Source organism: Cyanistes caeruleus, unplaced genomic scaffold (assembly GCF_971803275.1).
Source record: "Cyanistes caeruleus unplaced genomic scaffold, bCyaCae1.hap1.1 HAP1_SCAFFOLD_119, whole genome shotgun sequence".
NCBI classification, from domain to species: domain Eukaryota; kingdom Metazoa; phylum Chordata; class Aves; order Passeriformes; family Paridae; genus Cyanistes; species Cyanistes caeruleus.
This window is the reverse complement of record NW_028255918.1, coordinates 357,463-382,611: the sequence shown is the minus strand read 5'-3', so window position 1 is coordinate 382,611 and position 25,149 is coordinate 357,463. Positions and strand designations below refer to the sequence as shown.

The window sequence follows — 25,149 nt, the reverse complement described above, 5'->3', positions numbered from 1 at the left end:
TCCAGGGGTAAAAAATAAAAATTGGGAGCAATTCTTAAAACGGCAGTCTCGAGAGAAAGGGTCTTTCCCTGAAAGTTATCCCTGCTGCTGAGAAGATGGAACACCCCGTGGTTCGAAGCAACTGAATCGACGCGCGAGGCAGAGGGGTAACAGAAAAGGGAAGCAAGATCTCACATGGGATCCAGCCAAGATGCTGGCTGAACTGCCTACAATCTTTTTAAAGTCCTTAAGTGACTATCTCTGATCAGGTTGTTGTTGTGGTTTACCATGATAAAGGGAAATGAAGGGCTCTTGATTGACATTGATGAGAGACAAAATATGTGGATAATGTGGGCCAATCAAACTGGACAAGATAATTTTTGCCTTTCAATGGCTACCCCTTCAGATCCTTTTCGAACTTGTTTAGTGGGTGCACCTTTAGGCGATTCACTCAATGCCACAATGTTTAAAAAATGGACAAAGAATTGGAAAATGCCCCAAGAAGCAAACAAAACATTATGTGAAATTCCATCAGGTAAATTCAGGATCAATATCTGTGACACAGGTTTAATTCAGGCAAATCCCACTGATGCTCAAATTTGGTACATTGCTACAGGTTTAAATGTTACCGGGTCAGAAGCACAAGAGTTAAGACTGTTAGGCTCAGCCCCTAGCAATTATTGTTTAACTTTTGTCAATTGGGCTAGGAACAATCATGCAAAAAGGTCTCATGGGCCAAATGGTACAAATGTTTCTCCACAAAATTTGCTATATTTGCAAAATAATGATGCATACTGTGGCAATTGGTCTCACAAGGTAAATTCTAGCAGTTCACCTCTGCAATTACCACCTGGTATTTTTCTAATCTGTGGAGATCGTGCATGGCAAGGACTGCCAGCAAACATTTATGGAGGGCCTTTTTATTTTGGGAGATTGACATTGTTTGCACCCACTATACAGCAACTATTAGGAGCCAATAGAACCAGGTTACGAACAAAGAGAAGTGTGTTCCAATTGGGGCCAGAATGCAAGGATCAGGTTGAACTTTGGGAACGTCCTACAGTGATTGTGTCATCTCTTTTTACACCTGGAGTATCTAGTGCTCAAGCCTTAACACAGTTACGACGACTGGCATGTTGGACAGGAAAACAGTTTAATATTACATCAAAGGTTTTATCTGATTTGCTTTTGGAAATGAAGAGTGTTAGGCATGCTGTATTGCAGAATAGAGCTGCTATTGATTTTTTACTATTAGCACAGGGCCATGGTTGTGAAGACTTTGAGGGGATGTGTTGCATGAATCTTTCTGACCATTCAGTGTCTATTCATGCTCATCTCCGACAACTACAGAACAATATGAAAATATTAACCATGGAAACAAATCCATTAGAGGAATGGTTTCAATCCCTAGGTCTCACAGCATGGTTAAAATATTTGGCACAAATGGCAATTGTTGTTATATTGATCATTGTGATTGTGTTACTGTTTATTCCTTGCATACTGCAATGCTTGAAAAACATGATGAAAAGGGCTACTTCTACAGTTTTGTTAGTACAAAAAGAAAACAGGGGAATTGTAGAGGAATGGCTAGAGAGCAAAGGTCATGTTCCCATGCAGCAGTTAGCTGGGAAAGAATGAGACAATAGAGTACAGTTGGTGTGAGATGTTGCAAGGTCAGGAAGGCCTTAGTGATAACTGTTAACTGAGAACAGGACGCTGTGATCAGAAGAATGTGAATTCAGCATAGAAGAGCAATCACAGGAATGTGGAATTATGTGGAGTTGACCTTAAATAAAAATATCCAATAATGAGCTTGCTTTTGCACTATGTATGAGCCTAATTATTGATGCTATATAAGTGGTTTTAGAGTTACCAATAAATGAGACTTGCTGATCATTCATGTTGAGCGCTGCATTTCTCCCGCTGAACTCATCATTTAGGTCCAAGTTTCAAACTGCAAATTTTTACACTCAAGACACAGTCATGAAGAACATGTATTTCAATTTTCTATTCCTTTAACTGCAGTGTAAAATATCTTAATATTGGAAAACATCCATAAAATCTCTCAAGGAAGGCAGCTAATGGATCCTTTTCACTAGCACGTGAACAAACTAAGGAACTAAAATCAAAGCTGAGTTCTCTTTTTCAAAAGATCAGTTACCTCTTTCTTACTCCAGTGTTATAGAAGATTTTTCACTACACATTTGGGGGTAATTTTTATCTTTCATATTTTTGGGGGGGTTTTTTTTGTTTGCTTTTGATGTTTTTGTTGGTTTTTTTTACAGAAAACATGTCCTAGAAAAGGCATGTCCTTTGCTCCTGGTTCCCGTGTGGAGCAGCTCCCTTCCCGCTGGCTGAGCTGCTCAGGCAGAGCCCGGCAGCTCCTGGCCCTGCAGGGCTGAGGCTTTTCCCCGTTGCTGGGCACAGACTGATGGAGCAGCAGTGCTGAACACGGGGACACGCAGAGGGAGCAGAGCAGCTGCCTTTGCCCACCTGAAGCTCCAAGGCCAAACTCTGAGCAGGCACGGCTGCAAGAGACTCGCAGGCTCCCTGTTGGCTCTGCTGCCCCACTTGTTCCCGGCCCAGCTCTGTGGGAGGCAGAGGGAGAACAAGGGGCAGCTCCCTCCCAGCCCCAGCCCAGGGACCCCTCCAGCCCCGGGCCTTGGGGCACTGTCAGCACCCGCTGCTCCAGCCACGGCTTCTGCTGGCACTGACAGCAACAACCAAACTGGGGCTGGTCCCGAGGGAGCAGCAGCAGTGCCTGCATCTGATCCCTCAGTCTGGGGCAGCCCCCTGGGGGAACAGAGGGCACAGCAAGAGGGACAAAACCAGTCAAGGTCAGAGACTGGGAAGAGCCAGAGCTGGGAGCAGGAACAGCTGCTTCATTGAATCCTGGAGAAAGCTCTTGGCTGGGTCAAAGCACTGAAAGGTGTGAAGAGCAGAGAGGAGGCCACACCAAACAATGCTCCTGTTTTCACATTTCCCCTCTCCGTGTCCCAGAAGGAATTGAATGAACTTATTCTTCTCTCCCAGTGGTCTCCTTCAGCTTGAGCAGCTCAGCACCAGGAGCTGAAGGAGCTGAAGCCTCAGGCCACAAGAGCTGAGCAAGAGGGGGCTTTTGGACTAAAGTAATGCTGCTAAGTAATGGACCTAGCTGAATGCAGCAGATAGAATCCTGGTATTATAGAATCCATTCTGCTGGAAAAGACCTCTGAGCTCATCCAGTCCAGCCAGTCACCCAGCAGTGTCAAGCCCCCCACTAACCCTCGTTCCTGAAGTGCCAAGGTCTGCACAACAGGCCCTGAGTGAGGCCTGAACAACAGGCCCTGAGCCAAAGGTGATCTCTGGATGAACCTTCCAGCCAAAGGTTATCTGTCCATCTGCTCATTACTGAAATATTCATGGTCATGAACACTGTGATAGTTGTATCCACTCATCAATGAAACATAGATTGACCTTTCTGTGTTTAGAAGCCAGACAAGGCCATGAAATCCCACATCTGGCTTTGTTTGGGGTGTATGGTCAGGGTTGACTCCCTTGGTTCCTCCTTGAGGCCTGGCCAGGCTTTGGTAGGGACCCAAGAGGAGGATGAAACCAGATATTCCCACACCAGAAGTGCTGTCAGTTGGTTTATTCAGCACTATCAAAGCTGGGCCCTCTCTCACAGCGGGGTTGGAGCCTCACCTGTGGCTGGAGGCACCTGCAGGAATTCCCAGTGTCTGGAGTGGCTCTCCAGCCCTTGGCTGTGACAGCTTCCCCAGCTGATGGGTGGATCTGGGGATGGCAAAGTCTGAGGGGAACTGGTGCTGGATCTTTGTTAATCCCTGCAGGCAATCTTTGGCACTGATGATTGGATTCATTGTTGAGCTGCTCCTTTTGTCATCTTTTGCTGCTTGGAGCTGCAGTAAGTGACACTGATTCCTTCAGGTGGTGTTTGTGCCTTTGGTGCTGACTCTGCCTGCTGCTGAAACAAAACTGGCAAAGTCTAGCCAGATCACAACAAAATGTCACTTTTAAAATATAAATGTAAGGAATCAGTCCCATCTGTAATTCCCAGAAGGGAAGCTCTCCCCAGAGTTCGCTGGCTCTGGAGTGGGGCTGAGGTCGGAGCACCGTGCGAGCAGTGGGGCAGTCGGTTAAAAGAGGCTGAACCGCTGGATGTCTTAAAATGCATCCAAACATTGCATATGGAAAAAGGAAAAGAACTCAAGGGTTTGGGAAGACAAGGAGGGATTTTGTTAACAGCACCAACAGAAGGAACAATCGTTTTCGGAATGCTCCCACGTGGAGTGACAGAAGAAGTCACTTAGTCTTTAGCTCAGGTTTGTTTGTCCAAGTAAAATAATAATAACAATAATAATAACAACATAATAATATATATTTATATATATAACTAAAAATCGATAATGTGAAATAATGCTGACAATTCCAATTTGTCGTGGTTTTAAACCAGTAACTAAAAACTACTTATTTCTTGTCGTGAGATATGGATTAGAACAAGAGCAAAACAGGGTTAAGACTTAAAGGGAATAAAGACAGTTTATTAACAAACTACAAGAATAAGAATACCAGAATAAACTTTCAGAAAACCTCCTTATCTTCCACATCTTCACTATTTCTCTGTACACATGACAACATAGAGACAAATAACTTTAGGACTCTAGTGGTGAAAAACAGTCTTAATTCTTGCTACAGTCTTTCATCAGTCTTTGTAGAGAACCAGAAGTCTCTTTCTGTTAGCTTACAGAGTTTCTCACAAGAAAACTATTTTTCATCATAGTTTTCTATTTCTCTAATGCCAGCTGCCCGGAAATCTGTCATTAAATCTTCTCCTCCCATTTCACATCTCCGAGGTGTGTATGGGTCACAGAGTTTAGGAATCTTATTTTTAAGGATAAGTTATTCAAAGGCAGAAGTCTTCTTTATTTGTCTCTGTGAGCCTTCCTGGAAAACAGTTTTCTCTTTGCCTCTCAAAGCTTCAAAATCTTCACTCAACTCAATTCCAGCAACTCACAGTATCACAAGTACTCTCTCTTTCTTCTGCTCAAAAGTTACACTTTGAATATCTCATTCCTCCTAATACTCTTATCATGAATTAAAGGAGTCTTTTTATACTATTATTGTCTATCTCCATAGCTTTAACAGAAAGATATTTCAGCTGTAAAGCATCATCTTATTCTCTCTTTCTTATTTAAACTTAACTCTTTTCTTCACTGTTTTTGGTGGTTCTATGATGTCTCCTCTATGTTGATTGTCTCTCTCTCTGTCTTTCTGACAAAAGGAGTAATCTGTATGTTTATCCAGGTAGCAAAAAAATTAAAAGCTTTAAGAAAACTGCAAGAGTTCATGGTGTTAAGTTTCAGTCTACCAACAAAAACTGAAAACCAAGCTCGGCTGACGAGCGCTGCTTCTCTTCCCCCTCCCCTCCTCCACCCCGCGGCCTTGTCGGCCTGGAGAGGGGGGAGGAGGCCGAGACAGAGCCCGCTACCTCCTCAGAAGCCGGAAAACAAAGAGAGCAAGAGAATTCTGTCTGTACTTCTGTCACGATCCGCAAGGTGGGATTCGTGATGTGGTTCTTTTAGCCGGTCTTAGAGTACAAAAGATTATCAGCAAACCAAGGACTTAAACAAGAAAACACAGTTTATTGAGTGCTCATCAGCACTAATATGCGATAGAGGGAAAGAAAAGAGAAAGCAAAGCATAAGGAAAAGAGAGTAAGGGGATTATAGCTACCAACGTTGAAGTCCACTCAGCCGTCCAACGACGCAGAGTCTTCTGTCCGTTGGGGAGATCTCAAAGGAAGGTGAGTTTGGGGTATAATTTTATAGTCTTTTGCAAAGCGAGGGGCGCAGGGCCAAAACCAGATGAGATTGATGATCATTGTAATGAAATTCCATTGCGCAGGGAGCAGGTGTAGGGTACAGAGCGATCCATGTCTTGCAAGTCTTTGCTCACCAGCAGGAACAAGGACAAGGTGTTGTGGAAAACCCATTGCACAGGGTACCAGGCACAAGCCTCTGCTCACCAGCAGGAATGAGAGCCATGAGTCGTGGAAAACCCGTTGCGCAGGTTACCAAGCCTCTGCTCACCAGCAGGAACGAGAGCAGTGTACCGTGCAACCTCCTGCAAACAATCACTGAGCAAACATCCATCTCAGCTAGGCCCAAACCCCCAAACCAAGTCCCTTGTGATATTCAGGGTCTCAGTCTCTGTCCTTGAGACGGTTGTGAGACAGATGAGGGAATCTTTGGACCGTCTCTTACACCACCCCGTGGCTCACAATCGTCGAGGTCTTTCTGCACGATGTTGTAGTGCTGCTGCAGAATTCTTCTCTGAAGTCTTCAGGACTCGTTACAGTTGGTAGTATATCCCAGAAAAAACAGAGACAGGTAGTAGGGAAAAGATAAGGGACAGAAAAAGGAAAAAGAGAAAACAAAAACAATAAGTAAATCAATATGCTGATTTCAAAGAAAAACTATTCCATATATATAATTTCGACTAAGACTTACATATTGGTTTCTTATCTTAAAACAAACAATAAATTATATTCTAAAATACACCATGATAAAATGATTAACCTCATAGTCACAATGTCAAATTATTTATTGTAGTGCCTGCATAATTCATCGAGTATCGATAACCTTAGGGGTATCAGCAACATGTAAAGTACCAATCATGTTGTGTGCATCCATTATGGAAGTCAATTGTGTCAACCTCTTCATCATTCTCCAATTCAGGATGTACAAGATTGTTGATAGAACAAAACCAAGTAAAACTAAAACCAAGAGGACGATGATGGGATGACACAATTTGTTCAAAACACCTGTAGCAGTTGGTGACCACCCAAAAAGAGTGTCCCACCACTTGTGTTCAGCATCTTTCCTTACTCTTTCCAGAACACGATGTATTCCTTTCACATTGTGGTGAACCGTAACTAAGGTCTTTTGTCCATCCTTTTTGATCTTTTCCAAAATTTCGATTAAATCCTGGTGAAGCAACAATTGCCTTACCAGAGTAAAGTTCATTCCAATTGGAGCAGGCACTAAACAATGAATCAAAGTGTAATTATACTGCAAAAGATAATATGAAGTAACTGGAGCTAAATAAGAAAAGTCACAACCTATAATCTCAGTAAAATTGCATACACAAAAATTTGAATGATTCTTAGTATCCACTACTATGTTTTCTACAAGCATACTATCACAAGCAGTTCTCAAGCATACACATCCATTGCCTACATACACAAGCACTGTTTCAGAAGTGTCATTAGGATGGATTTCAAAATGACAGATATTCTGTTCTGTGTCTAAACAAATGTCTTGAGCTTTGATTGCATTACTTTCACAGATAAACCCTTGTTGTTCCTGGACAATATAATTTTCTAAACCAACAGTTTGCCATTTCCCACCAATCTGACGGGCCCATTCCCTATGCTCTAAAGGATAGAGAACAGCTCCGTCATGATTCAGCCCCAGTGCAATGATAGGAAAGATTGAATGTACTGAAGCATTACGTATTGTCAACACAAAAGCTGTGGCTGTGTTTGTGGTGGGATCGTAGGTAAAATTTACCAAATTCCACCAAGATTGAAATTCCTTTTCAAAATCATTGGCATTGTCCCAGACTATTTTCCGAATCTCAGTGGGAAAGGTGCCTTCTTCACCCTCTCTGATAATTGATGCAGCAACTGACTGCATCCACAACTGGGCTTGAATACAGCTAAGAGCCAGAGAAACATTGTTTTGGGTAGCACTGAGTGCATCAATTATTAATTTGTGATCATCTACATCTACCCTTTCCCAATTTGGTAATATGTTTAATAGCAACCACTGTTGGGTTCCCAAAGCAGTTAAAGATGACCTCAGTGGTTGTTGTATTTTGGTCAAATCTTTAGTTGCAACAGCCAATTTATTCATCAATACTTCTGAATCAATACTATTCAAAATTCCTAGTCCTGATCCCACGACACCGGTTATATCTCTTGTCATCCGTTTGTGAAAAGAATTTCACTTTCGCAACCAGGTTGTCCACCCCTCAAAGGAATTTTGCAAAAAAGGTGAACAAGCTGGCTGAATCTCTGAGACATTGTTTTGCGTTAGTAATTTAACTTGTTTGATAGACCATGCTGGATTAAATAGCATTTGTTGTTGGCCAGTTTTCCTGATTACATAGGGTCCAATTTCAGAAATTTTTGGAGTCAGTCTAATTGGTGGTTGTGTGATAGGTAATTGTACAGCCGTTAAATTCAGCCAACAATCTTGATTCCGAGTGTCACAAGATATAACCTGGCCATGAGATCCGGCAACTTGACTGTGTACAGGCTCAGTGTGGGATCCGGTACTCAGTCTGCAGCGTATTGAAACATCATCACCTTGAGTTAACAGAAAAGAAGGGAAAACGTTAGTTTTACCATTCAGCACAAAAGGGGTATTTACACCATGGTATGTGATTATCACACTTAATATAGGCTTTGTTACAGCATTTATTTTAAATCTATAAGTTCATGGTTTATCTGATCTTCATGTCCCTCGGTGTTCTTCTGTAGAAAATAAACAAAACAGAGTCTGCCACATAGGGGCAGGAGATTAAAATGATGGAATTATCCAGTGGGTGTTTATCCAATGCTCTATCCCCAGGGCATCGGAGGTTACCCATGAATATTCTCCTGTAGTTCTTTTAAAAGTTTCAGTTTGGACTAACCAAGATATAATCCCCACTCTTACCAGCAGAAAGCGTAGAATTTCTTGCCACTTTTCCTTCTGCCATACTGAAATTCTGTTTACTTCCCAGTCCTTTTGTTGCCAAAAAGGAAGCCACTCAGTATATCCCTTGAACATAGCAGAGGAGTTAGTGTAAATACAGACAAGGGAGGTATTCTGTACCTCATGTTGGAAAACACTCCAAACAGCTATCAGCTCTGCAGCCTGAGTGCTGCTTTCTTCCTCAGTAGCGATTTGTTCAGCAGAGGAAAGGTGGAGGGCTACTGCCCCACACCTCCACACCTCTCCCTCTCGTTTGGCAGAGGTATCAGTGAACCAAGAGTTTGCTGATTGTTTTTGCTCACTGTCCAGAACCTGTGAGTGGTGTTGCTTTGGCCCACTGCCCAGAATCAGTTGAGGGTGAGGTGGAGCGCTTGGTACAATGGGGCTGGAATCCTGCCACTGAGAGACCAATTTACTTAATTTTTTAAGCGGCAGGTTAACCATTAAACCCTTCGGTACCCCTTTCTTCACCCCCAAGTTCCACCAATACTGTAGGCTAGAAATCAGCCTACCTTTTTCTGTTTTTATGTTGGGAGGGGTTTCTTTAATTATCAAGTCAGGTTTGTCATGGCTGCTACTTAAGCTCTCAGTTTTTTGTATCACTTGATTTTTTACAGCTCCTTCTGTTATTGAGAAGATGTTAGAGTCATGTTCAATCTGGGCATACCACTTCCTCACTGTGGCCCTCTGGGCCACCCCGTCAGGGTGGAGAGTCCCAGCAGTGGCTGTCTTAGTAATTTCAAAAGGGCCTTTTAATGCAATTGGTTGTTGTTGTGTAATTTTTTCTACTTCTATGAGAGCTGGATTAACTACCAACAATCCCTTTTCCCAGGTAGTGCACCTCTTTTCAGCATCTTTATTTTTTATTACTTCTTTTTCATCTCCTCCCACAAGGATATCATCTATGGTTGTTTGGAGGAGAATTGCTGTAGGTTTCAGTGATTCTGAAAGACCACAAATTAAAGGGGTCATAATTTCAGCTTTCACAGGTAACAAAATTGGTGATTCATAACCAACAATTAATTTTCTTTCATAAATCAGTTGTAGACAAGCTGCCTTATGCATGTTTTTGAGAATTTGGTCTGGGGAGCCGGTTAGAGCTACAGGATCTCCCCTTTCCAGGGGGTTAAGTCCCCCTGCCCAATATGCAGCTCGCTGTGTTAGGGACCATGGGTTGTGGTTATCTCCTGTTGTTATGAAAACACCATGTCCCCAGTAACCACTTGCTTCTTGTTCAGATAATCGAATTTGATCTCCCCCTGTGAGAGACACTCGAAATACATATTCTGTCTCTGACTCGTGAGGGAGACGCCCATACTCCTTTTTTAACTTAGCCAATTCAGTAGCAGTGTACGGGATTTCTTTAGTGGTTATATGTGGATCAAGATCTTCATCATTGATATAGTTATATTCTGTTTTAATCAAAGGTCTTATTTGGGAGCAACAGTTTTCACCACAGTTTTTTACCAAATGTAATTCTGCTTGAGAATATTTGTGATTTATCTGAGGAGTTTCTTTTTCCAGCGACTCCTTAAAGGAATCAGCACACTGTGAATTTTTGGCACACTCCTCACTCAGAGCAGTTCGTAACAAATTATTTTCATTTTGCAAACTTTCAACTAAATTTTGTAGGGATTCAATAATTGCATTTTCTTCCTGCCTTCGTCTCGTGCGAGCCTCTACAGCTGACGTAAGGCAAGCTCCCAATACAGAACAAATTATGGTTTTATTACGGCCAAATTTGAATTTTGCCTCATGTTGCAGGGAGCAAATTCTATCAGTTACATTTTCCAGGTTAAACCAATTATTTTGAGCCCATTCTTCCCCAGCTGGGGAGGGCTTAGCATTGTGTTTTGCTAACAAAGCAATGAATGCAGCTTTATCTTTTATACTAGAGTTTTCAGAGTGTTCACTCATGTTTGTGTGTGTGAAGGGTTCAGTACCACTACAGGGAGGTAAGACTTAAGTTACGCACAGACGCAGCCTTTGCCACGTCACCCTTCGCGTCCCTGTATGGATGAAGAGACAAAATCTGCTTGGGAGGCACCCCTTTATGTTAAAATTCAAGTTGTCTCTTTACTACACCAAGCAGTCAAAATTCATCAAAAACACATAACAGTACACAGAACCACTACAGGGAGGTAAAACTCACACTACATCAGACGCAGCCAACGCTGCGTTCCCCCCTGCCATGGGTGGAGAGACCAAATCTGCTTGGGAGGCACACCTTTATGTTAAAATTCAGACTCTCCGCTACACCAAGCAGTCAAAATTCATCAAAAACACGTAACAGTACACAGAACCACTACAGGGAGGTAAAACTCAGTTACACTACATCAGACGCAGCCAACGCTGCGTTCCCCCCTGTCGTGGGTGGAGAGACCAAATCTGCTTGGGAGGCACACCTTTATGTTAAAATTCAGACTCTCCGCTACACCAAGCAGTCAAAATATAAAAAACCAGTAAGTCCCACCTTTTGTACTCAAAGATCCCGTGTAAAATTCTGAAGACAGAGCCTTCAAATGAGTGTAGGGGTGCTTTTCACCTGGGCGTGTGCAGTTTGTGAGAAATTCGAGTCGCCTCCCTTGCTTTCTAGACACTGCTCACCAGCGTGGCAGGCTAGGTGCGGCTGAAGCGAAACGTCCTTCCCCTGATACAGACTGCACAACAACCTGCAACCCCTTCTGTCTCTCAGAATCCTGTCCGTGACGCCAATTTATGTCACGATCCGCAAGGTGGGATTCGTGATGTGGTTCTTTTAGCCGGTCTTAGAGTACAAAAGATTATCAGCAAACCAAGGACTTAAACAAGAAAACACAGTTTATTGAGTGCTCATCAGCACTAATATGCGATAGAGGGAAAGAAAAGAGAAAGCAAAGCATAAGGAAAAGAGAGTAAGGGGATTATAGCTACCAACGTTGAAGTCCACTCAGCCGTCCAACGACGCAGAGTCTTCTGTCCGTTGGGGAGATCTCAAAGGAAGGTGAGTTTGGGGTATAATTTTATAGTCTTTTGCAAAGCGAGGGGCGCAGGGCCAAAACCAGATGAGATTGATGATCATTGTAATGAAATTCCATTGCGCAGGGAGCAGGTGTAGGGTACAGAGCGATCCATGTCTTGCAAGTCTTTGCTCACCAGCAGGAACAAGGACAAGGTGTTGTGGAAAACCCATTGCACAGGGTACCAGGCACAAGCCTCTGCTCACCAGCAGGAATGAGAGCCATGAGTCGTGGAAAACCCGTTGCGCAGGTTACCAAGCCTCTGCTCACCAGCAGGAACAAGAGCAGTGTACCGTGCAACCTCCTGCAAACAATCACTGAGCAAACATCCATCTCAGCTAGGCCCAAACCCCCAAACCAAGTCCCTTGTGATATTCAGGGTCTCAGTCTCTGTCCTTGAGACGGTTGTGAGACAGATGAGGGAATCTTCGGACCGTCTCTTACAACTTCTTAAGGGGGTGTTTACAAGTGGAATTCACTTTTTAATAGTCAGATCTGCTGTCAATTCTTGGAAATGACTGATAATTGATCGGGAGGAAAAACTCCCATCAGCCACCAGCAGCTTCAACTTTCTCTCCCTCTAAGCTGTCTTAAAGGTAAAGCTACCCCATGACATTACCTTTGGCTGCTCACTGTAACACTAAAATACCCTACAAAAAAGGACTAGCAAAGACCCGAATGTCAATGGTAAACTTTGTGAACTGTATACAAGGAATAAAGGAGGAAGGGATAAAACTGGCAATTTTTATAGGGTTTGGCAATGCTGTGATGTGGAATGCTTTGTCTGTTCCTGGGAAAAACACAGTCATTAAGACTGCTGGGTTTTTCACGTACCACACGATCTACAAGCTACAGGATTGGTTGAACAATTGTTAAAAGAGCAGCTGATAAAATGAGGAGATGGGAACCTGTCCCGGTGGAGAACCCATCTCCCAGATGGGCTCCATGCCCTTAACAATGGGCCCACTGGGAAATGGAAACCCCTGGGTGTGCACGGCTGCACCCAATTTGCAAACACAGCCATGGACAGTGAGACTTGGACTGCCTGGGAAATTGTTCTGGCTGTGATGGCCCCTGCCAGGGCCACCCCAGAGGCTGCAGGCCTGGACCTTCATGCACTGGAATTCATTAGGAGAAATCAGAAGCAAATGACAGTTTACAATACAGGAATAAGAATTAAGATTCCTCCAGGACACTTTGGTTTGATAACTGCTCACTGGAGCTTGGCCTTGCAAAGGGTTCATGTCACGGGAGGAGGAATTGATGCAGATTATCAAGGAGAAATTGAAGTAAGTCTGTTAAACAATAGTGAACAAGATTTGATTGTTCAACCCCATGACAAGGTAGAAGAAATATTGATATCGCAATTGAAAAAATAATTGTGAAGAAAGAATATCCACTTCAAATTGCCTCCATTTGTGGATAAAAAGAGTTTGGACCCAGCAGTCCTAATAAAGGAGCCAGAGTGTGGGTCCAGAGGCCAAATGGCCCTCCCAAGCCAGCTGAAGGAACAGCTCTGGGCAAAGACAACACTGTTTGAATCCTGAGACCTGGGCAGGAACAATGGGAATATGTCCCTGCAGCCAAGTGTTCTCTGCCAGAACAAGTCGATGGGATGGGATATTGTTTTACAGACCCTGCCAGACCAAATCTCCCTGTTTGCCCCAACGGCCCCTTTGGAAAATGCTCAGATCCACGGGGCTCCATGTGAAGGCTGATGTGACCCTGAGGGACTTCCACACCAATTCCAGCCAGGAGCCTGGCTGTCCCGCAGGGACTGGGACCCGGCACCTCTCCAGCCGAAGGGAAAAGGACCCCAGCAAGCCTTGTTAGCCACAGACAGCGCGGTAAAGCTGAACAGCAAAGGACCTTGGGGACATTATTCTGGAATTCAAAAGGTGCCAGCTCCATGGACAACAGAATTATTGTTCCTAACATGAATGAGAGTGAGGAAAAAGAAGGAGTAAGCTTGTGATGGTAAAGCACAGAAATCCTTTCACATTGTGGCCTCCAGCTAGAACAGGGCTTGGTTTCTCCGGAAGGGAAATCTCAGTCAATCCTGTAAAACTGATAATTGCATTCCTGTGTTCCACAGCACAGTTTTCTGTCAGTGTCCCTGCACTGGATCCGTTACAAGTCAGAGCCCATTGACAGAGTTTTGGCCACCCCACAGGGTGAGCCCTCCGAGGGAACCCCATTCCTCCCAACCTGAGCTGAGAACATACCCAGCAATTAGTTACATTGAGTATTTTGGCTACTTTGATCTTTAAATTTTCAAAATAATTTTGATGACTAATGCCTTGATTAAACTTCAGAGGTGTTTCTGGCAAACAAAGATCCTGGCTGACTCTCAAGATACAACTTACAGGTGTTGGGGGTTAGGTGTCCTTTATTTTCTATTTAGTTCTGGCTTGCCTGTGGAATTTTTACTCATGACTTGCAGGGAAAACTTAACTGCGGGTACCTGGTGTGTGCTTGAGGAAAGATAAAGAGTTTGGCTGGGCCCAGGGGGGGAAGGGGGCAGGAAAAGGGGAGGGTGGGGACAGTTTGGTGTCTTCTTCAGCTTCGGAGAAGAACACTTTGGGTACAGAGCTGTTGTGGTGGGGAGATGGGAATTTCGCCATCACCCAGATGGAGCTGCTGCTTCTTCTCCTTCTTCCCTCTTCGTTGGTGGCCTCGCACCCCCTGTCCTGCTGGGACGTGTGGCAGTGCCAGCCACCACCACGGAGCTGCTGATCCACCTCAGCCACTGGCCCGGGATCTCAGCTCATCCCTGCTGTTCCAGCTGAGTGTTCCTCAGAGCCCTGCAGGAGCACCAGCACTGACTGCCAACCTGAGGGGGTTTGTGAAACAAAGCCTCTTCTCCATCCTTTCCCGTCTCAGCCCAGAAAGCTGTCACAGGGTCCCTGGTTCTGTTTTCTTGCTAACGCTGTAGTTATTGTTGTTTGTTTGCCTGGTTATAAATATTAGTAAAGAACTGTCATTCCTATCCCCAGATCGCTGCCTGAGAGCCCCTTGATTTCAGGATTATCATAATTTGGAGGGAGGGGGGTCTACATTTTTCATTCCAAGGGAGGCTCCTGCCCTCCCTAGCAGACACCTGTCTCTCAACACCGAGACATTTCCATGAGTAAATTTTACAAAGTTTTCAATAAAATTCCTATTGATAAATTTGCCTCCATTTCATTTCTAACAAGCTGTTCCTAAAGATCCCATCAGGCTGTCTTAGACACTTTGGGCAAGGGATTCCTTCCAAGCTGGGCCACTTGGGGGGGGGATGGGGGCGGCCCCAGGGCAGAGGGCAGGGTGTGCAAGGGCCCTTTGTGACACGCTGCAGCACGGTCACCGTGGGATGGTGGCAACGGGAGCAGATGTCAAAGGGCCCTTTGTGACACGTGCTGCCATAGGAGCTGGCGGTGACAGGGCCACGCCACAGTGCTCGGTGCACGCGACGGGTCAGGACGCGCCAGAGCGGTGCTGTGAGGAGCCCCCGCACAGCGCACTCCTTTGTGTCGGACCTGGAGCTTTTCTGAAGCACTGTTCCTACAGGTGACCTCGAGGCCAGACCACAGGTCTTGCTGACCTGTGGCCTTGCTGAGCCTTCCTTCTTAAGGTTCTCTTGAGGGCAGACCGTGGGACTTGGTGACCCGGAGCTTTTCCGACGTGTCGCCCATCCCTGCAGTCTCTGCCCTTGAGACCAGACCACAATCCCTGTCGAGGAGCCTCCTGTCCTTGTGGCAGGAGCCCTCAAGACCCAAGTGCAGGACTCGCTGTCTTGCAATCTTGCCAGGACTTGAGTCTTGCAGGTGCCTTCCAGGCACGACTGCAGGACTTGCTGACTCCGAGCTTTTCCGAGCCATCTCTCCTGCAAGTAGCCATAAATCCAGTCACTGCCATGGAGCAGCGACCCCCAAGAGTGCCCAAGTTGGCCTGGCTTGAGGAGGAGGAAGAAGAAGGCTCTGGAGCTGTCCTGGCACAGGAGTCTGAAGAGGTGCAGGACTTCCAGGCACCACAGGAGGGTGAGTTGCAGAGCTCGGCCTTAGGGCTAGTGCCTGTTGCCAGCTTGGCCCCATCCCATTACATGCCATGCCATCCCCTGGTGCTGTTCCTATGGAAAGGATTGGAGAGTCCGAAAGAAGATAGGGAGCAGCAACCCCCAAGAGTCCCCAAGCTGGCCTGGGTGGAGGAGGAGGAGGAGGAGGTCGAGGAAGAAGGCCCTGGAGCTGCCCCAGCACCAGAGACCGAAGAGGTGCAGCAGTTGCAGCCGCTGGAGGAGGGTGAGTGGCAGAGCTGGGCCACAGGGCTGGTGCCTGCGGCCATCTTGGCCCCATCCCATCCCATTGCATCCCATCTCATCCCATCCCACACTGTCCTGTGGAGACACACCCATGGACAGCACAAAAAAGGGGCTGGGGCTGCCCCCGCAGCAGTGGCCGTGCTGCATTCCCTGGGGCATCCCGGGACTGTCCCTGCCTGGGGAACGCAGGGCTGGGCTGTGCTCTCCGGCCTCTCCCGCAGCCCCTCAGCTCTGGCTGCTCTTTGCCAGATGCAGCCATGGACGGCACACAAGAGCAGGACACCGCCCGTGGCCGCTTCCGCAGAGCAGCGCAGGTACCTGCAGCCATCCCCACCTGCGCTGGGCCTGCTGGCACTGCTCAGCCCAGCACCGCACTTGGAGCACTCCATGCAACTTCCCTGTCTTCCTGCCCTTCTCCTACAGTTTCTTTACCAATACATCAAGAGAATTGGCAAGGAAGACACCAGACCTATGGACACTGAGGTCAAAGCATCCTCAGAGGTCTTGGTAGAACAGAGCAGCGCTGCCCAGCTGGATCTGCTTGTAGAGACGGCTCTTTTCAATCCAGAGCAAGTAAGCAGCCTGTGGCCAGCCTTTGATCCTCCAGCAATTGCTTGGCTTTCCCAAGCCACGCCTGCTGCTCACTTGAAGCTTTTGAGGCCATGGCAGTGGGCTGGAAGAGAAGCACTTGTCTGGGGAAGAAGCTGGGCACATTGCTGACTCCCTCTGCTAGCATTCCAAGTTTCCCTGTGCCTTCTCCAGGTGCCCGGCGTGGTGAGGTACATCCACCAGTGGCTCATGGCCAATGAGGCTGCTGAGCACAGGATGGACTGGGCCCTGATGCAAGTGGCCGAGGCAGAGCCCGATGATGTGGCCATCACTCTCCTGCGGGTGGCCCCAACGTGTGACAGGTATGGGGCCCAGCTGCCCCGAGGCCTCAGGGCTCCCCAGCCCATCACCCTGTAGAGCCCGGCCCAGGGCTGTGAGCAACACAGACTTGCAGGGCCCTCTGGCTGCTCCCTTTGCCAGCCCTGCTACAAAGTCGGCCCCCGAGCCTGCTGCCGTGCTGCCAGCCTGCCCCTCAGGGGCCTGTCCCCACAGGGCTGGGCTGCCTGGCTGCTGCTGCCGCTCAGGGCCAGTGGGCACAGGCAGAGCTGGCGGCCAGCTCAGCTCCCCGCTGCTGCCCAGCCCACGGTGCTGTGTCTGACCCCGCAGAGCTGCTATGGCCATGTGGACGACCATCTTGCTCTCGCCCTGGATTTCAGAGGAAGTGACACCGCTCCTCATCAATGTGGTGGGGAGCTGGCCGCAGAAAAACCTGGGCACCTCTGATGGGGACAAGACGGCTGTCTTTTCCCTGACTGTGAGTTTCTGGAGCTGGCATTTGCTCACCGCAAGGCCGGCCGCCTCTCCAGCAGCTCTGTTGCCTCCTTCCCCCACTGCATCTCCCTGCTTCAGGCACTGGCCACAAACCTGGCCTAGGGGCAGCTTCAGGGCCACCAGGCCCGCTGCTCCCCCTGCGTCTGCCCCGGCCTCTCCCTGCCACGCTCAGGCCCTGCCACACGGACGCCCCGGCACTGAGCGCTGTCTCGGGCTGCTTTGTCCTCTGCAGGCAACTCTGGTGATGTGGAAGATCCTCCAGGGGCCCTGTTGCCCACAGATCCTCACAGTCTATTTCCCCCGCCTCTTCGTGCATCTCCTCTTCCAAACGTACTTCAGTACTTTGTATATGACAGAGGACGTCCATACCTTCTGGAAGGAATGCCAGGAGCAACACGGCCTCTCCACCAGCCCCAACAGGTGCTCCATGCCAGTCCTCTTGTCCCTGCCACTTCCCCAGCCTCGGAGCCAGCGCTCCCAGCGTCACCTGGGCTTTGCTGTGCACACAGGTTTGCAGTGCAGACCCTGAAGGCCCTGCTCTGCAGTCTCCACTTGGAGCATGTGGTGGTGGCAATGGAACGCAAGCGTGGCTGGGACACGCTGCTCTGTGCTGACACCCACCACTATGCTGTGGGTCTGCTGGCCAGGTGAGCCCCCCTTCTCCCCACTGCCTCTGGCATTTGTGCCCCCTGCCCGGGATGCCCCCCCACAGTCCCCGTGGCCATGGGCCTGAGGGCCTCGTCACCGAGGGATGGCCAAGGAGACTGCAAAAGGCTGCGAGAGGAACCTGTCCAGGAGCAGCCACATCTCAAGGGCCCAAATCGCCTCACAGGGTGCTGGGGCAATAGGACAACTGTGTCAGTCAGTCCTGGGAGAGGCTTTTCGCACCCTTGCTGAGACTCTTTCTGCCATTTTCCGCCTTCCAGGGTAATGCGCCGTGCATCTGCCCACTTGTGCAAAAGCATCTTAAGCTACCTGCTTGAGGTGCTCAGCAAACCGTTGCCACTCTGGGATGTCTCTGCCATGGCATTCCTTGTGGAGGTGAGCCTGATGGCCAGCACTACCTCGCTCAGCTCCCTGCCAGCCCTGTCCCCTGGCACAGCCACAGCTGCCTGGGATGGCACCCGCGCCCTGTGCTGCTGCCTGGGCCCAGCCCTGCGCACTTCCAGGCTCCTGCCGGCCGGCTCCCCTCTCACTGCCCTGTGCCTTTCAGCTCCTAGATTGCCTGGACTTGAGTGACTGTGGTGACAGCCTAATGGAGATCTTGTATAAGTACCTGTGGTACAATTCCACAGAGATGCATCACCAGGTTCTCAGGGCTCTCCTCCTGCTAAAGGACCGTCCCTCCATGGTGAGAAGGGGGCAGCAGCTGAGGCCGTGTGGGCAGCATGAGGCTGGGCAATGCTGTCACTTGGCCTTGGCTGGCCTTTGCCTTGGGCGCTGAGGCAGCTCCTCGCAGCTCTCCTGCCTCCTGCTTCAGCTGCCCAAGTGCTTTGGGACAGCCCTTTGGCCTCTGGGCCCTGCGGCAGCTGCCCGGGCTTTCACACACTTGTGTTCTGCACAGGCCGAAAGAATTCAGAGCCTGACAGGAAGACTAGTGCACCTCCTGTGGGACTTGGACAGTGTCGTGGCCAGGATGAGCACTGCTCTTCTGAGCCATATTTTCCTGAAAGAAGACATCCCAATATCCTGGCGCAGGGCCCTGCAGCTGGCTGAGCCGCTCCTGAAACTCCTGGACAATGTAAGGCTCTGTGCCCCAGCCACAGCCACTGCCTGCTGCCCGGACACTTTGTGCCCTGTGCATTTGCAGACCTGTGCCGATGTGGGCCATAAGAAGCCAATGATAAGGTCATTTTTCCTTCCTTCCTTTCATACAGCCTGATAGCCAGGTGCAGCTGCTCTCCATGTCTCTCCTTCGAAGAGTGATGTCTTCAGCAGAAGAAGAAGGAAGAAAGCCCCTGAAGGAACGAGTGTACCAGAGCCTGCTCCCACTCTTTTTCCACTGCCAAGATGAGAATCGGCATGTGGCAGAGGTGAGGACTCCTGGGCTGCTGCTGCGCCTTGGCAGGGGGCTCAGCTGCCTCCTGCCCTGACGCAGGCTTGCAGGCTGCAGCCTCCTCCAGCCCTTGGCACTGGGACACTCCTGTGCCCTGCCTTGTGGGGCCATTTGCGGCTCTCTGCTGCTCCCCAGGCCTCTCGGACAACGCTCCTTCGCGCGGCTGACTTCCTGAAGAGGCCAGACCTGGAGAAAGCTGTGAGGAAGGAGAAGCTGTGGAAGTTTGCCAAGCTCGTGGTAAGGACAGCCTGGAAGTCCCAGCCTCAAGCTACAGAAGCCCCCTGGCCCCGGTGCTCAGTGTGTGGGGCTGGCAGCTGTGCCCCTGCCCACTGCTGCACCCGGGGTCCGCACGGCTTCTTCTCCAGCCCCCTGTGGCCCCGAGCCGGGTGCCGATGGAGCCCCGGCCCAGCGGGGCTGCGGGCCGGGCCGGCACCGCGGCTCCCCGGGCAGCAGCCGGCCCTCTGCCCCCTCCAGAGCCCGGCGCCAGCGGCTGCTGGCCGGGCCTCAGGGCTGGCCGGGCACGGGAGGCCGGGGCTAGCCGCAGGCAGCAGCGCCCCGCCGAGGGGCAGAGCCCGCGCCAACCCTTCCCTCCTGCCGCTCTCTCCAGCTGGCAGACCACAGGATCCCCTTGGCCGAGCACCTGCACCGGGCCCTGCAGTACCTGCAGGACCCACAGGAGACCCTGCGAGCGGCGGCCATCAGGGTCATCGGTGAGTCCCGAGCCCGGGCTCCCTCCCCGCCCCGCCGCAGCTCGGCCCCAGCCCCGGCTGCTGCCCCGGCAGCGGCACCCGGGCCCGGCGCCCTGGAGCCCCGGCTGCCCTCGGGGCTGCTGCTGCCGGCCTCTGGCAGCCGTGCCCTTGGGCTGAGTCAGGGTGCGGCAAGGGCCCGGGCTGAGCCCTGCCGGGGCAGGAGGCCGTGTGGCCACAGGGCTGGCAGCGCCGCTGGCAGGGAGCTGTGCTGCTGGGACCCTGACAGGCTCTGTGTTCTCAGGGATGGCCGGGGAGCAGCTGAGGGGGCAGCACGCAGAGCTCCAGGTGTTGTGCAGAGGTGAGCCACGGCAGCAGGCTGACAGTGTTGGCTGTCGGGGGCAGCTGCAGCCCTGGCCAGGCTGTGGAGGGCTCTGCTCCCTGTCCCGATGAGGGGCGGCGTGGGCAGAGCACAGTGAGATTTCAGGGCCACGTGGGGCATTTGTGGCCAGCAGCTTCGGGCTGACCCCCTTGGTCCCTGCTCCCTCCTGGCCAAGGCAAGAGCCGGCTGGCATGGCCCTGGCAGGGGGCTCTCGCTGGGCCCCCACAGCTCTGGGGTCTGACCGTAGCTCTGTTCGTCTCTCTTGCAGCCCTCGAACGCCTGACGGAGGACAGAAGCTGTGCCGTGTCAGACCTGGCACTTGAAACGCTGTATGTCCTCCGGGCCATCCAGAGTGCCCGATATTCCATCCTGCAGAGGATGCAAGACCAAATCCTCAGGGCATGGAGGACACGGCCTCGTCTGTCGGGCTTGGGTGGCTGCGCTGCTGGAGATGTGGTCAGCGCTGACCTGAGAGGCTCTGTCTTCTGGGGCCACATGGGCCAGCCAGGATTGTTTATTTCATAAGGGTTGTTATTTTCCTATTTTCTCTTCTTTTTAGTATGTAAATAATATAGGATATGTTAGGGCTGAGAGGCTCTATCTTCTGGGGCCACATGGGCCATCTGTTATTTTTTTTTTCATAGAGATTATTCTTTTCTTCGTTTCGTTTCCATCTAGTATGTAAATAATATAGGATATGTTATAAACCACAAGAGTCCCAAGACCTTTCTTTTGCTGCCCAGGTTGTGTGGGGCATAGGGGAAGAGAGAGAAAAGGGTTCTTGTGTTCAGCAACCTGCCGGGGCGTGCAGTGTGCAGGGGAAATGGCCAGAAGCCCCTTGGCCTTTGGTGGTTGTGCTGAAGCCACAAGCCCTGTGGCAGGCAGGAAGCGCCATCTGTGTCCTGCTGCCCATGTGTTGCTGCCGTGATGGCTGAGGAGCTGCTGGAGCTCCTGTGGGGCTGCGGCGCTGCTGCCGGGCCAGGCTGGGGGAGCCCCTGAGGGCACGGGGTGCTGGGAGGCTGTGAAGGGATGAGGGGCTGCGGAGTCCCAGACGGGACAAGGCAGTGGGAAGGCACGAGGGGCATGTGTGAGGGAGTGGGTGGCAGGAGGTTCCAAGGGGACAGAAGGCCCTGGAGGAGCCAGGGTGGTGGGAAGCACTGAGGAATTGGGTGTCAGAGGCCATAAGCAGCCCCCGGGCAGCCGCCTGGTCCCTGACACCCGGCTGCTCCGGTGCTGCCCCAAAATGTCCCCCAGGCCTGCAGCAGAAGGCCTGGAGGCTGGGACACCACCCCAGCAGGAGGGTGGGGACAGCCCGAGGTGCCCAGGCTGGGCTGGCTGGGGACATGGAGGGCAGGGGGTGCTGCCAGGCCACGGCCACTGGGTGCCTCCAGGAAGGGGCAGTGGGCAGAGGCAGGGCTGGCGGCCAACCCGGGCCCTCGCGGCTGCCCAGGCCACGCTGCTGTGACCGAGGCCCCCCTGACACAGAGCTCGGGGCCCACAGAGCTGCTGCCACCATGGGGAGGGTGGCGATGTCTCCTCCGGCAGGGCTGCCCAGTGGCTGCTGCCCAAGCGGCTCTGGAGCCCACAGAAACAGCAGCAGAGTGTGTCCAGGAACAGCAGCAGCCCCAACGTCGGCACCTGCGCACTGAGGCGTCCGCAGCAGCCGGGTGCCAAACAGGGGGAGGCTGTGGGCACAATTGCCTTTGCTTTGGCAAAAGGCTTCAGCAGAGTTGGCCACAATGGCTTTCTCTTCACTTGCAGCCTTACAACAACGCTTGCCAGTTTCAGCTGCAGCCTGTGCCCGTGACTGACTTGGATGGCCGTGCTTGAGGCCGAGCTCGCCTTCCACACTCAGGTGTCCCAAGGCAGCGGCATTGGCGCCATCCTGAGAAAGAGAGAGAGAGAGAGAGAGAGATAGAGAGAGAGAGTCTGATGGGGCAGGAGGCCTGTGCTGCAGCTGCCCTCCCTCTCTTCTGTCCAGGCACCTTAAAGATACATGAAACCAAATCCTGGACTTGCTTGGAACAAAGGAAGAAGCAGCATGTGCTGAAAAAAAGCAGGGACTTACACAGCTCAGTTTTGCTCTCCACTTGGGCAATCCCAGAATCCCTGAGCACTTGGTGTTGCAAAGTATCATCAACATCATCCAGTCTCCAGCCACCCTGTCATAGGCACAGGTGGTGTGCAGGCACAGGTGTCACTAGAATTGGGAGAACACTTTTCCATGTTGACCTTTTCCTCTCCTGGATTTCAAGCAAAGATGAAAAAATCATCTGGTGAATGACAGGTGAATAGTGTAGCTCACAGAACTAGGAGTAGGAGTCTCCAGTGGCCCATGGTGTGTCCATTCAACCATTGTTAGATTGTCCAGTTGGAGCTCAGCGCGGTGCAGCCCGGGCACAGGTACCAGGCTGGTCCATTTCAGCATCCCAAAGTCTTGGTGGCTCCCTGTGCACCCATTGTCTCCTGAATCCATTCTTGAATTCCCAGTTACTGCTGTGCAGGACATGAGAACACAGGAACAGCTTGTTTGGCTCATTCTTGCCTTTGCTGCTCCTGCCTAAAGGAATCATCAGGACTATATGCTGATGGAATGGGATCGCCAAACAGCAGGGACTTTGTAGTGTCTAAAACTAAAACCTTGTCTGACTGTTCAGACACTCTAAAATCACGGGTGAGAATGACAGCTTTGGTATGGAAGAATCCTAGAAATCTTGACTTGTGATTTTTCTAGTCAAGGATTTTAATGCCAATGTGGAAACTACCAAAATATTCAAACTTGTTTTCATTGGCAACCCCTTTGAAATGGCATCAGCACACCTCCAGGGGACAGGGTATCACAGTGGGGACAGTACTTGGCAGCTCATGGCTTCAGATGTGGGAGGCAGATATTTTGCCTGGGTAGAGATCGAAGTTCAAGTTTTCCCATGGTTTGGCTTGACTGGTCATTGCAGGTAACTTTAATCAATGCAAAAGGATGTAAAAGCAGAGTTTCTGGAGAATGTGCACTAGGGAGGAAATAGGGAGAAAACCTTGAACACAGCCAGCAGGCTCTGGAAAAATTCTAAAAGTTAAAATTAAAAATAGATGTAGCTGTCTGACTGTTCAGGCAGGCCTCTTTGTGTCACTCTGGAGGTGATAGTAAAACATTTTAAAATCTTAAGAAATTCGGGAACTCAGAAAGAAAGTTAGGCTTGGCAAGCCCAGGAAAAGTAGGCCCTGGGAAATGTTAGGCCTTGTGCTTGCTAAAGATCATGTGAAACTGCACCTGTGGAATCAATATATGATAAATGATAGAATTGTTAGATGTGATTAGATATAATTTTTGTTTAAAGAACATGAGGAACAATGTTAGGGGCCTGGGGCATATCATGAGAAATCCATGCTTGGGTAAAAACAATGCATACAATAGAACAAAGTAAGTTTAATAATTAATATGTAAGTAGTATAATGATAGCGTATAAAACATGTTCAGCTCAAAACCAAGATGGGTCAGTGTCTTGGTTCTAGAAGACAGGTGTCCGCTAGGGAGAGCAGGAGCCTCCCTTGGGATGAAAGAATGTAGACCCTCTCTCTCCAAATTATTATAAATTTGAAATCAAGGGGGCTTTCAGGCAGAGATCTGGGGATAGGAATAACAGTTCTTTACTAGTATAACCAGGCAAACAAACAAACAATAACTACAGCAATAACAAGAAGACAGAAACAGGGACCCCGGGACAGCCTTCTCGGCTGAGATGGGATGGAGGAGAGGCTTTGTTTTCACAAACTCCTCGGGCAGTCAGTCCCAGTGCTCTTGCAGGGCTCCGAGGAACAGTCGGCTGGAACAGCAGGGATGAGCTGAGATCCTGGGCTGGTGGATGAGGTGTATCAGCAGCTCTGCGGCGGTGGCTGGCACTGCTACACGTCCCGGCAGGACAGGGGGTGCAAGGCCACCAACAAAGAGGGGAGAAGGAGAAGAAGCAGCCGCTCTGTCTGGGTGATGGTAAAGTTCCCTTCTCTCCACCGCAGCAGCTCTGCGACCCAGCACACAAACGTCCTTCCCCGAAAAACCAAAGAAGAACCAGCCCAAAAACTGTCCCCACCCTCCTTTTCTGCCCCCTTCCCCGCCCTGGGCCCGGCCACTCATTGTCCGTTGTGAGCACCCCTAAGTACCGGTAGTTAGGTTGTCCCAGCACATAATGGGTAAAAATTCCCCGGGCAGGCCAGAAGGACAAAACAAAAAAAAAAAGGACACCTAACCCTCAACACTATCCACCCCGAATTTTTTCCCATACCAAAATGTTACATCAAATATTAAACCTTTAAATTATACACGAACACATACTACTTTAACTATATACATATGTACATGCAGATACAGATACAAGCACAGTGTCATGGGTAGTTCACCCTAAAACCAGGTCCCCTTGGGGTATGCACCGGGTCTCTCCATCTTTTTGCATCACCCACCAAGTGCAACCTGGTCCTTGAGCAAAGACAACTCCACGGATTGGACTGTCTTTGCTGGAGGCAGAATTAACCCAAACAGTTTTTCCCAGCATACCTCTCATATGTACCACTGGAACCTTATCTCCATCTTTCGCTCTAAAGGGCTCAGATTGGGCA

At 49.8% G+C, this 25,149-nt stretch overlaps 1 protein-coding gene across 3 annotated transcripts in view; it reads left to right on the top strand.

Annotated features, from left to right (window-relative positions):
- The window catches only part of LOC147646149 (maestro heat-like repeat-containing protein family member 7), a 165,252-nt gene that overhangs the window by 26,851 nt on the left and 113,252 nt on the right, over positions 1 to 25,149 (top strand). Inside the window, exons 1-16 of one of the 3 annotated variants that reach the window (XM_086873865.1) lie at positions 15,173 to 15,759; positions 15,859 to 16,017; positions 16,293 to 16,351; positions 16,461 to 16,610; positions 16,800 to 16,948; positions 17,253 to 17,400; positions 17,650 to 17,837; positions 17,927 to 18,064; positions 18,344 to 18,458; positions 18,631 to 18,768; positions 18,982 to 19,158; positions 19,295 to 19,450; positions 19,609 to 19,710; positions 20,081 to 20,183; positions 20,464 to 20,520; positions 20,810 to 21,251. In XM_086873865.1, coding sequence (XP_086729991.1) covers positions 15,636 to 15,759; positions 15,859 to 16,017; positions 16,293 to 16,351; positions 16,461 to 16,610; positions 16,800 to 16,948; positions 17,253 to 17,400; positions 17,650 to 17,837; positions 17,927 to 18,064; positions 18,344 to 18,458; positions 18,631 to 18,768; positions 18,982 to 19,158; positions 19,295 to 19,450; positions 19,609 to 19,710; positions 20,081 to 20,183; positions 20,464 to 20,520; positions 20,810 to 21,066 — 2,220 coding nt within the window. In that variant the 5' untranslated portion in view covers positions 15,173 to 15,635 and the 3' untranslated portion in view covers positions 21,067 to 21,251. Of the gene's footprint in view, positions 1 to 15,172; positions 15,760 to 15,858; positions 16,018 to 16,286; positions 16,352 to 16,460; positions 16,611 to 16,799; positions 16,949 to 17,252; positions 17,401 to 17,649; positions 17,838 to 17,926; positions 18,065 to 18,343; positions 18,459 to 18,630; positions 18,769 to 18,981; positions 19,159 to 19,294; positions 19,451 to 19,608; positions 19,711 to 20,080; positions 20,184 to 20,463; positions 20,521 to 20,809; positions 21,252 to 25,149 lie in introns of those variants that run through there. The other 2 variants (XM_086873864.1, XM_086873866.1) reach the window with 2 other exon arrangements.